Source organism: Amblyraja radiata, chromosome 8, assembly GCF_010909765.2.
Source record: "Amblyraja radiata isolate CabotCenter1 chromosome 8, sAmbRad1.1.pri, whole genome shotgun sequence".
Classification (NCBI taxonomy): Eukaryota; Metazoa; Chordata; class Chondrichthyes; order Rajiformes; family Rajidae; genus Amblyraja; species Amblyraja radiata.
The window spans coordinates 46,264,838-46,277,412 of record NC_045963.1 but is presented as its reverse complement, the minus strand read 5'-3'; the positions used below and the strand labels follow the sequence as shown (position 1 = coordinate 46,277,412).

The window sequence follows — 12,575 nt, the reverse complement described above, 5'->3', positions numbered from 1 at the left end:
ATAGTTAAATCCAGCGGTACCTGAAAGCACAAAGCATTTATAGCCAAATAGACGTGAATGGCTAAATAGAGACAGATGGATTTGACCTGTCTTGCAACTCAGAAACCACTGAGCCATTATAGAAGCACGATTTGTCATTGTGCGAGTAGCAACAGTCAGCGAAGGCAGATATTCTGTTTATAGCTCAGTGGTCAAACATGAGGGTTTAAAACACAATGAGCTCGACAGTTGGAATCACACAATTCAGGCAGTCATGGCCTGATCTGGTTTTAGAAAGCATCAAATTAACCCCATTGTCCCCAGACAACCACAGCTCTGAAAATCATTCATTATTGTCTAATTATCTTTTGAAAACTAACTTTCAGTTCACTCAATCACAATGAACTGCTGCAAAACACTTCTCCTTAATCTCTTATTTTGCCATTTCTCAGTGAGTTACTGACCTACTTGACAGCGATGATCTCTATTCGCTGCAAGTAATTCCTTCAGAATTTAGAAGAGCTCATAATTCTGAAACGCAGCACAGTGGGCAGTCGGTGGAACCGCTGCCTCAACCCAACACTCAACACAACAACCAATGCTTAAATCAGCACAAATTAAAGATTGCCCTCTGAGTTGGAGTACAAACCCCACACATCTTGCAAACAAACATTTAAATCTTCTGAAGCTTGAAGACCAAACCCATTTCTGCTATGAGGGCAGAGTCAGAAGAGAAAGAAAATTGGGGAAAAACCAGAACTGCATGCAGTCACCCCAACACAGGAAGGATGGGGAAGTTTTGGAAAGGGTACAGTGGAAGTTTACCAGAATGGTGCCTGGATTGAGGGGGTATGAAGGAGAGGTTGCAGCCTTATGGGCCTGTCCCAGTTAGGCAACTCTTTAGGCGACTGCCAGGGACTAATATTAATGGAATCCACCTACGACACCTGGCGATAACCTATGACCGCACTTACGACAACACCTACATCAACCTACGACAGCAAAAATTGTCGCCAGTCGCCGAAAACATGTTGAAAATTTTGCAGTAGTTGCCTGTAGTCGCCCAAAAAAAATTGCCTAAGTGGGACAGGCCCATTAAATTGTTTTCTTTGGAATGCTAGAGGTTGAAGGGAGATCCTAAGTATAGACAAGAGTAGGTGATACAGGCAATGTTTAAAGGAGACATGCAGAGTAAATTTTTTTAAGCAGTGGGGAGTGTCTGTAACACGCTGCCGGGGGTGGAGGTGGAGGCAGATACTATAGTGATGTTTAAAAGACACTTAGAAAGGCCCATGGATATGTAGGGAATGGAGGGATATGGATTATGTGCAGGTAGACAAGAGACGGTCTTGGCATCATGTTCGGTACAGACATTGCGGGGGCCTGTTCCTGTGCTGTCCTCTCCGTGTTCACTAACCACCAATTAGGGTCCACTATCTTGGTAACAAACACAAATTAGAGTTTTAGAACCTTTATTAAGATAATTCAGAGATACGTGTAATAATTGTTTAATGTATTTCTGAAACATAGCAAGGAATTAAACACATGGCAATAAGCCGTAAATATACCAAGTTTGTGTATAGTGTTCAAAAGTCACCATTTGGACACTTGTTTAGCAGTTTGCAGAATTTTCCCCATCACAAATGCATGTCATTAATAGTTTAAAAAATCTGGCAAACTACATGGTCACAAAATAATGATACTGTTTTTCTCACTGTATGTGCCTCAAATAGGGATGTCACAAGTGGTTGTCCATCACTTGCATAGTTCAAAAATACAAGGTCACTTGCAAAAACAAGCTGAAACGACTCACGGACTGCAAAAAAACAACTTCGTTAAAGGTTTAACTTGTACATTGATACAATTCGGAAAGTTACAATTTAAACTGAAGAAAGTATCTTCCACTTATGGTGCAAGAGACACTAATGAACTACTTTTTCTCCTGCCCATTTGGAAATGCTGTGCAAGCTGACCGACAGGATTCCATTCAAAATCAGATCAAGTCCTCATGCATGAGACATGGTGGAAAAGCAGAGTTTCAAAGTGTATGGGTAAGGGCCATCTGCAAAATAAAATGGTTTTAATCAGAATTTTTCCATCACATGCTTCAAGATTAAATTTTATTTGTTACATTACAAAAGTGCAAAATTCTATGAAATCTCTTGCCAGTAATCCAAGTATCTGAATGTGGATTAACAAACAGCCTTGTAACGCAGTACTCTCAACAGACCATTGTGGAGACAAGGAATGCAAATACTATTTAACAAATAAAAGTATTGGAGTAACTCAGAGGGTCTAGCAATATCTCTTGTGACGTCTTAGATCAGGACGATTCTTCAGACTTATTTTAGATACCATCTTAAACTCAAAAATAATCAGAGCCACAAACTACACTGTAAACATTCCAGTTTCCTGTCACTGTCAGTTTCTAATCCCAGCTGCATCACCAGGAGACAGGAAACCACATGAATTGTTTCTGCCATAGAAGAAACAAGCTGGGCCACTTGCGACATGTGGATTTGTGGAGCGTGGATTTTCTACACACTAACACATCACTGTTCAAAGCACAAAGAGAAGGCTTTACTCAAAGAACGTATGGCAGTACAGCACAGGATCAGGTCCTTTTATGCTCACATCTATGCCAAACATGATGCCAAGTCTAACTCTTATCTACATTCACAATCCATATCCCTCCATTCCCTGCACATACACGTGTCGATCCAAAAATTTGGAATGCCACTATCTTATCTGCCTCCACCACCACCCCTTGGCAGCTTCTGGGGCAATTAAATTCACACATGGTGGAGGCAGGTTCGTTTTTATCATTTAAAAATAAATTGGATAGTTATATGGATGGGAAAGGAATGGAGGGTTATGGTCTGAGCGCAGGTATATGGGACTAGGGGAGACTATGTGTTCGGCACGGACTAGAGGGGTCGAGATGGCCTGTTTCCGTGCTGTAATTGTTATATGGTTATATGGTTATATGGTTATTCACCACCCACTGGCTAAAGAAATCCCTCCTCATCTCCATTTTAAACATATGTCCTTTTATCCTGAGGCTGTGTCCTAGACTCTCCTATTACTGGAAACGTCCTTTGCCCCCAGAGTGTAGGGAGTGGATGAGAAAGTGGGATAACATAGAACTAGTGTGAACCAGTGATCAACGGTTGCTGTTGACTAGGTGGGCCGAAGGGCCCTTTTTCCAGTTGTATCTTTCAATCAACTATAAATTTAACTCTTCGCCATCCAAGCTGTAACCCAAGACACTTACTGGTGTTCTTCATTTGGTAGTGATTCAGTACTGTCAGTGCTTCCACAGCTTCATTTTTCGACTCCCATTCCAACACGCCAGATAAACTCCTGTCAGCTGGAACAGAGATTATTGACATCTTACAAACAAGTTCTACATTTACAGAGCATGCGATATGGAGACACAAGCGCCATCACGTGACAACATCACATGGCAAGGAGCAACAGTTCGCAAGGCAGCTGATCTCTGTCCCAAATTCAAAACAAGACGCTCGGCCAGTTCTTTCCTTTAAATTAAAACCCCCAGGAAAATCCTGCATCAATTTCTACTTCAGGAAGTTTCTTGGCTTAATTAACATTGATTTCAAGATGTAGACACAAGGAACTATAGATGCAGGTTTAAAAAAAATACACAAAGTGTTGGAGTAAATCAGTGGGTCAGGCAGCATCTGTGAAAGGAATGGATAGGTGATGTTTTGGGCCAGGACCTTTCTACAGTCTGAAGAAGGGCTCCGACCAAAGATGCCAACTGTTCATGTTCTCCAGAGATGCTGCCTGACCCACTGAGTTATTCCAGCATTTTGTGTCTTTTATTGATTTCCAGATCTTGCCCATGAGCCTCTCTACCCCAACCAGCCTGTGATACACTTGGGCTCTTCCATCTTCAGTTGATACCCTGACGCACAAAGCTCCCTCTTGGTTTACTCTTTAAGGAGACTCGTGTTCGCAGCCCTTTGCCAATCTCAGACTACTGCTCCCCTTTGTAAATACCTTTACCGCAGTGAACACACATTAAACAAACAACTCATATTGATGCCTATGTGCCACTGACAATAAAATAATAATGCTCAATTTAACACTAATTCTATGGCTCTAGTAAGGACTTTAGACCAATAGATGGAAACAGTTTAGCTCAATAATTTACAACTGAAGGCATCTTCAATCTCCTCTTGCATGTCCTCATTACTTACATTTTCCAGTAAACGTCTTGAAAGTTTTAAAAGGCCTCAGGTCACACTCTTCACAAACCTAGGAAAAGACCATGGGTAAAATATACTCCTGCACAAGGAAAGGGTGCAAACCAAAGCCACAGTTCAATTCCTAATGTACGTTATTTAAGACAATTCTCAATTTACCCCCCGTCCCCCCCCCCCCCCCCCCCCTCAAATTGTTAAAACAAAGGTAGGGAATGAGTCAGAATAGATTGGCTACGGTCTAGCCATTCCTTCGTTCCACTCTGCATCCCAACAACCTCAACTGGCAGCACCACAGTCGAGATACGATGCTCGGATTTTGGATGCGGCAATACAGCAGCTGTTCATGCTGGGGTTGGTCAAGCCGTCATTGACTAACGTGCGATTTAATTCAATAAATCGGATCATTTATTCAATAACTGTTGCAATCCCTGCCCACACATTTAGAACATAGAACAGTACAGCACGGAACAGGCCCTGTGCCCCACAATGTCTGTCCCAAACATGAAGCCAAGACCAACTCTTATCTATCCACACATGATCATATACCTCAATTTCCTGTATATCCTTATGCCTTTCCAAAAGTCTAAAACACTACTATCTTACCAACTTCCAACACCACCCCGGCAGCACATTCCAGGCACCCATCACTCTCTCACCTTAAAGCTATGCCCTCTAGTCCTTGACTTTACATCCTGGAAAAAAGGTTCTGCCCGTCTACCCGATCTATGCCTCTCAGAATTTTATATATTTCTATCGGGTTTACCCACAACCTCTGGTGTTCCAGAGAAAACAATCCAAGTCTGTCTAACCATACTCTGCAGCTAATAACCTTTAAAGTAGGCATCTTTCAGCAAACTTCTTCTGCACCCTCTCCAAATACTCCAGATGCAGCCTAACCAAAGGCTGAAAAAACGTACGACTTTGACTCGTACTCAATGCCCTGACCAATGAAGGCAAGCATTCCATTTGCCTTGTTTATCACTATCTACTTGTGTTGCCACTTTCAGTGAGTTATGGATTTGAACCCCAAGATCCCTCTGTACATCACTGCTGTGAAGCATCATGCCACTAATTGCATAGTCCATCCCCTCCATTTGACCGCCCAAAGTGCAGCAAAGTTTAACACCATGTTTGAAGAATAGTTTGATTAACTGGTTGGGCAACAGCGTGACAGGCAATCACAGTACTACATCTAACCAATATATATAGATATCCATTACCATTCCCGAGATTCCTTCCCTCCCAACAGGTTCCCTCAGATCATAGCTTATACTGCGTGGAAACGGACAGTGTCTCAACTTGTCCATTCCCACCCATATGCCCATTTACACATCCTATTTGCCCGCTTTTGGCCTATACCCGCCAAACACTTCCTATCCACGTATACGTCTTAAATATTATCCGGAAGTGGCGGCGCCGGGAACGGCTGCGGCTCGCCTGCAGTCCGTTTGTCTTTTACTTTTTTGTGTTGTATTTTTTCGTTTTGTCTAGTTACGTTTTTGGTTTTTAGGTCGTGTTTATGTGGGGGGGGGTGGGTGAAACGGGGCTTGCTGTCTCTCCCTACGGGGGAATACGACCTTTTTGTCGTATCCCCCTTCTCTGCCTCCGTCTACACTGAGGCCTAATGGCGGAGCTGGCGACCTCGGGACTCTGGAGGCAGCTGACAGGACTCGCCCTGAGCTCCCGTGAGGGTGGCCCAGCCCGGGGCTGGAACTGCGCTCTCGTGAGAGCGGCCTGGCGAGGGGCTGAGAGACTTTCCCGTGAAGGGCTGTGGCCCGTCGGAGTGGCCCAGCTCGAGGGAGAACGGCACTCCCGTCGGAGTGGCCCAGCTCGAGGGAGAACGGCACTCCCGTCGGAGTGGCCCAGCCCGAGGGAGAACGGCACTCCCGTCGGAGTGGCCCAGCTCGAGGGAGAACGGCACTCCCGTCGGAGTGGCCCAGCTCGAGGGAGAACGGCACTCCCGTCGGAGTGGCCCAGCCCGAGGGAGAACGGCACTCCCGTCGGAGTGGCCCAGCTCGAGGGAGAACGGCACTCCCGTCGGAGTGGCCCAGCCCGAGGGAGAACGGCACTCCCGTCGGAGTGGCCCAGCCCGAGGGAGAACGGTACTCACGTGAGGGCGATCCGGCTCGGGGCTGGAACGGTGCTCCGGTGGCTGGGACGGCGTTCTGAGGCGGTGACCTGAGTCCGGGGTTCAGCCGCGGGCCAGCGGCTGCGTGTGCTGGACTGGAGGGCGGCAGCTTCGACCACCCCGGGCCGCGGTGTTTGAACCGGCCCGTTTGCGGGGTTCGGTGAGCCGCGGGACTGTTGGTACCATCGCCCGGTGGGGAATCGCCTCAGCGCAGAGGGAGAAGAGGAGGGAAGAGACAGTAACCCTAAGATTTTTGCCTCCACCACAGTGAGGAGGTGATTGGTGGATACACTGTGGTGGTGTTAATTTGTGTTTATTGTTGTTGATTATTGTATGACTCTATGTATGACTGCAGGCACGAAATTTCGTTCAGACCGCAAGGTCTGAATGACAATAAAGGTATTCAATTCAATTCAATTCAATTCAATTCAAATATTGTCATTGTACCTGCCTCTACTACCTCCTCCAGCAACTTGTTCCATTTATCACCACCCTCTGGAAAAATGTGCCTCCCCTCTTACCCTAAATATCTTCCATCTTGCATTATACTTCTATACCCTGGGGAAAAAGACTGGCCATCTGCCATGTCCAAACACCTCAATTTTATAAACATCCATAAGGCATATAAAACAGGTTTCTTTGCTCCAGTGAAAACAGCCCTAGCCTCTCCAGTCTCTCCTTACAACTCAAGCTCTGATGCCCAAGCAATGTTCTGGTGAATCTGTTCTGCACCCTCTGTAGCATAATCACATCTTTCCCAACTTGCAGAAACTACACCAGTCCCATCACAATGCCCAAAACTGCTCAGTAAGAACAGATCAACGTGTTTGTCTGGTGCTCCCAAATGGGTTATCCGCTCCTTCACTATTAAACACAGAGGAGTGTGGAATGTACATGGTAGAGTCATGAGTATGGAAACAGGCCCTTAGGCCCAACTCACAAAATGCCCCATCTTACCTAGTCTCAACTGCCTGCAACCTCCAAACCCCCTCCCTATCCACGTACCTGTACAAATACTGTAGTACCTGCCCCCGGTAACTCCCGACAGCTCGTTCCATAAAACCACCACCCCAAGTGGAAAAGCTGCCCTTCAGGCTCTTATCTTTCCCTTCTCACAGACCCATGCCCTCCAGTTTTCAATCCTCCTATCCTGGGAGGAAGACAACACGAGATTGCACCCAATCTTCAATAATAATGCAGCAAAGGTTTGGAGTGGCAACATTCTTACCATTCCATTCGTTACCAGAATCCTTACCTCTTGAAAGTACTCCTCTGTAACACACAGAGGAGCATTGAAGAAATGCAGCACATTGGAAGGGGGCTGGATCCTGTTTTTAGCCGCCTGGCCCGGGTTGGTGAAGCGATTATTCCTTGAATTGGTAAACTCCTTGTAACTATCAGTACCATCGGCCAACTCGTACGACTGACTTGGAACGATCGATGCCTGCTTGGACACGCTGAAGAAAGAGTACTCCGTGTTATAATGGTCCACCTCACCAGGACTGAAACACCACCTCATGACTCTAAAGTACTTTAGAAAAGCCTACCACAAATTAATTCTCTTCTCAAACATTTCTACGCAATTTAAATGAGTAATCGCTCGATCCACAGAGAATTCATCCCCCATCTCCACCATGGCAGCATCCGGCATGCTCTTCATGAACTTCACCTAAGGATGCAAATCATTTCAGAGTGATCACATGGGAAAGGATATTTTCCAACAAAAAGTCAGACTCATACAGCATAGAAACATGTCCTTCGGCTCAACTTGCCCATGCAGACCAAGATGCCCCGTCTACACAAGTCCCAAGTTTGACCCATATCCCTCTAAACTTTTCCTATCCATGTACCTATCCAAGTGTCTTTTAAATAATGTTATTGTACTTACCTCAACTACTCTCATGGCAGCTCGTTCCAAATACCCAACAACCTCTGAAAAAGTTGTCCCTCGAGTTCCTATTAAACCTTACCCCCCTCACCTTACACACATGCCCTTTGGTTTATGATTTGGGTAAAAGTCTGTGCAGTCACCCTATCTATTCCCTTCATGATCTTAGGCACAGTCTTATCTTATCCACGGTCACCTTCTGCTTCCTTTCATGAATAAAATTCTCAATCCAGTTGACTAGCTCTCCCTGGATCCCATGCGATCTAACCATCCAGAGCAGCCTACCATGTGGAACCTTATCAAATGCCCTGCTGAAGTCCATGAGCAAAACCCTTTAGTTTAAAAAAGGACGTGCTCATTTAAATACAAGTCTAATTACTTTGCTGCAATTCTCCAGCTGTTGCAACACGCAGCACACTTTAAGTGTAACACCAGATTAGTCAGTCATATAGCATGGAAACAGGCCCTCTGGCCCAACTTGCATGTGCCGACCACGATGCCCCGTGTCGTTTAAATGTTATATGACTTCCATCAATAACCTCCTCTGGCAGCTTGCTCCCTACACCCATCACCCTGTGTGGATAAAGTTGCCCCTCAGGTTCCTTTTAAATCATTCCCCTCTCATCTTAAACCCATGTCCCAGGATGGCAGGACTGACATATGATGAAAGAATGGGTCGACTGGGCTTGTATTCACTGGAATTTAGGATGAGAGGATATCTTATAGAAACATAAAATTCTTAAAGGATTGGACAGGCTAGAACCCCCCGATGTTGGGGGTGCCCAGAACCAGGGGTCACAGTTTAAGAATAAGGGGTAGACCATTTAGGGCTGAGATCAGGAAAAACTTCTTCACCCAGAGTTGCGAATCTGTGGAATTCTCTGGCACAGAAGGCAGTGGAAGCCAATTCACTGGATGTTTTCAAGAGAGAGTTAGATTTAGCTCTTGGGGCTAAATGAATCAAGGGATATGGGGGAACTGATTTTAGATGATCAGCCATGATCATATTAAATGGCAGTGTTGGCTCTAAGGGCCAAATGGCCGACTCCTGCAAATATGTTTCTATATTGTCTGATTCTCGATTCACCCGATTGCCTCAAACATCTATGCATAAACAATCTATGGGTTTGATTTGTTCACTGTCCCTGTCCCACTTAGGAAACCTGAACGGAAACCTCTGGAGACTTTGCGCCCCACCCAAGGTTTTCGTGCGGTTCCCGGAGGTTTTTGTCCGTCTCCCTACCTGCAACCTCCAGGAACCGCGCGGAAACCTTGGGTGGGGCGCAAAGTCTCCAGAGGTTTCCGTTCAGGTTTCCTAAGTGGGACAGGGGCATAAGGATTCTCATCCTTTTGGGTTCAAATGTAAACCAGGGTTCTTAGTTACTGCAAATAAATCGCTTTGAAAATTCAATTATTGTTTTCACATTCTACAACAAAAAGGCAAATTCAAAACAGGTTTCCACTCGGGCCAGTGCCAGAAACTGGCATTAACAAACTATAAGAGCAAAGGCCAGATCTTACCTTTTCAACATTGCCATATAGACAAAGAAGGTTGAAGACTTTTTCACAATTCATTTTGTGTGGATTAAGCCCATAAATCATTATCACTTTGCCTTGGGGAACAAACTCGTAATCAGGAGCAGAGTACAGATGCACAGGCCTGCTGTTGGAAGCACGGGAATCCATTCTGTGCGGCAAGGCCAAAGGGTTTGGCTGAAAGCCTGTGTAAAGATTGGCATGCTGCTTTATGGACAGTACATACATTAAACACTTCTATATCTGAAGAAAAATCTATGCAGAAACAACTTAAACTGTGGGGTTGATTTGTTCACAATAAGACTAATGAAAAAACAATGGAGAAAGCAAATGGTATGTTAGCATTCATAGCAAAAGGATTTGAGTATAGGAGCAGGGAGGTTCTACTGCAGTTGTACAGGGTCTAGTGCATGCAGTTTTGGTCTCCTAATCTGAGGAAAGACATTCTTGCCATAGAGGGAGTACAGAGAAGGTTCACCAGACTGATTCCTGGGATGTCAGGACTTTCATATGAAGAAAGACTGGATAGACTCAGCTTGTACTTGCTAGAATTTAGAAGATTGAGGGGGGATCTTATAGAAACTTATAAAATTCTTAAGGGGTTGGACAGGCTAGATGCAGGAAGATTGTTCCCGATGTTAGGGAAGTCCAGAACAAGGGGTCACAGTTTAAGGATAAGGGGGAAGTCTTTTAGGACCAAGATGAGAAATACATTTTTCACACAAGAGTGTGGTGAGTCTCTGGAATTCTCTGCCACAGAAGGTAGTTAAGGCCAGTTCATTGGCTATATTTAAGAGGGAGTTAGATGTGGCCCTTGTGGCTGAGGATCAGGGGGTATGGAGAGAAGGCAGGTACAGGATACTGAGTTGGATGATCAGCCATGATCATACTGAATGGCGGTGCAGGCTCGAAGGGCCGAATGGCCTACTCCTGCACCTATTTTTTTATGTTTCTATGTTTCTATTAGTACGGATGACAGGAGGGAGTTCATGAGATCCAAGTCACACCCCCAAGTAAACAAGAAGCAGGATGGCAATCTGGTTACAAAGGAACTCGCATTGTTTAACGCACACACCGTGCTAGTCAAAACTAAACCAAGGTACAGTGAGCACAGTAGTAGGCTTATTGCTGTGAGGCATGTAGAGATTTTACAGGTTTCAAGAAGAGTTGAAGTATTGGGTTGCTCTGAATCTCCAGCATGAACTCAATTACCGTTGCATCTTTCTTACACCAATTGTAGAACACAACAGCACAAGAACTTCTCCTTCGGCCCACAATGTCTACACCAAACATGATACCAAGAAATTGCAGAGAATTGCTGTCGCAGCCCAGACTATTACCAGAGCTGCCAAGTTTTGTCAGAGCATTTCAGTATTCTAGTACGAAAATCAGTATTTTGCTGGGGAAATCAGTAATTTTACACGGTGCCATTTTGCTGAAAAATTGGTCCGGTCATACCCATGTAAGAGTACAAGAATGCATAACTTTGCTACCAATTGACATGTCTTCTACACATCTTACTTGACAGTGCATTCATTGCCATCTCTTTGTATACTGCTGTGTGAACGGCTGTTTCCTGCTTTTTGCACCAGATGATGATGTAGAAGCCATTTTGGAAGCCTCCCTCTCCCTCCCTCCTTCCTCTCGTTCCCTCCCTCCCCCTCTCTCCCCGAACAGTTTGTGACCCATAGCGCTATGTTTAAAGCCCATAGCGCTATATTTAGAACCCATAGAGCTGTAGCCGACAGCTCTTAGTTTAAATTCCCACGCGCTAAACTGACAGCGCTGTTTAAACCTGGTAGGATAAATGGGACAGGCAGATCAAAGCTTACAAAAATAATCATCCAGATCTTGAAATGTAAAATACATAGAAACATAGAAATTAGGTGCAGGAGTAGGCCATTCGGCCCTTCGAGCCTGCACCGCCATTCAATATGATCATGGCTGATCATCCAACTCAGTATCCCGTACCTGCCTTCTCTCCATACCCTCTGATCCCCTTAGCCACAAGGGCCACATCTAACTCCCTCTTAAATATAACCAATGAACTGGCCTCGACTACCCTCTGTGGCAGAGAGTTCCAGAGATTCACCACTCTGTGTGAAAAAAGTTCTTCTCATCTCGGTTTTAAAGGATTTCCCCCTTATCCTTAAGCTGTGACCCCTTGTCCTGGACTTCCCCAACATCGGGAGCAATCTTCCTGCATCTAGCTTGTCCAACCCCTTAAGAATTTTATAAGTTTCTATAAGATCCCCTCTCAATCTCCTAAATTCTAGAGAGTATAAACCAAGTCTATCCAGTCTTTCTTCATAAGACAGTCCTGACATCCCAGGAATCAGTCTGGTGAACCTTCTCTGCACTCCCTCTATGGCAATAATGTCCTTCCTCAGATTTGGAGACCAAAACTGTACGCAATACTCCAGGTGTGGTCTCACCAAGACCCTGTACAACTGCAGTAGAACCTCCCTGCTCCTATACTCAAATCCTTTTGCTATGAAAGCTAACATACCATTCGCTTTCTTCACTGCCTGCTGCACCTGCATGCCCACTTTCAATGACTGGTGTACCATGACACCCAGGTCTCGCTGCATCTCCCCTTTTCCTAGTCGGCCACCACATAGATTTAATCTGCTATAATTTTTAGAGGTACAGTATGACTTTTTATATCCTTGCATTTTTTAAGCAACAAGATGAAAAAGGAAGTCGGGCTGATTTAAAAAAAATCAGTATTTCACAACAAAATCGTACATCTGTATTCTTATCACATTTCCATACAAAATACGGAAAATTCGTACTACTTGGCAGCTCTGTATCA

The 12,575-nt window shown here is 44.9% G+C and overlaps 1 protein-coding gene across 1 annotated transcript in view; it reads right to left on the bottom strand.

The window, feature by feature from the left end:
• Nucleotides 1-1,438: 1,438 nt before the first annotated feature.
• hnrnpll (heterogeneous nuclear ribonucleoprotein L like) overlaps nucleotides 1,439-12,575 on the bottom strand; it is a 29,294-nt gene continuing 18,157 nt past the window's right edge. The window contains exons 8-13 of the mRNA XM_033025799.1: nucleotides 9,746-9,945; nucleotides 7,884-8,005; nucleotides 7,592-7,793; nucleotides 4,203-4,260; nucleotides 3,254-3,349; nucleotides 1,439-2,041 (exon numbers count right to left, since the gene is read on the bottom strand). Coding sequence (XP_032881690.1) covers nucleotides 1,986-2,041; nucleotides 3,254-3,349; nucleotides 4,203-4,260; nucleotides 7,592-7,793; nucleotides 7,884-8,005; nucleotides 9,746-9,945 — 734 coding nt within the window. The 3' untranslated portion in view covers nucleotides 1,439-1,985. The remainder of the gene's footprint in view (nucleotides 2,042-3,253; nucleotides 3,350-4,202; nucleotides 4,261-7,591; nucleotides 7,794-7,883; nucleotides 8,006-9,745; nucleotides 9,946-12,575) is intronic.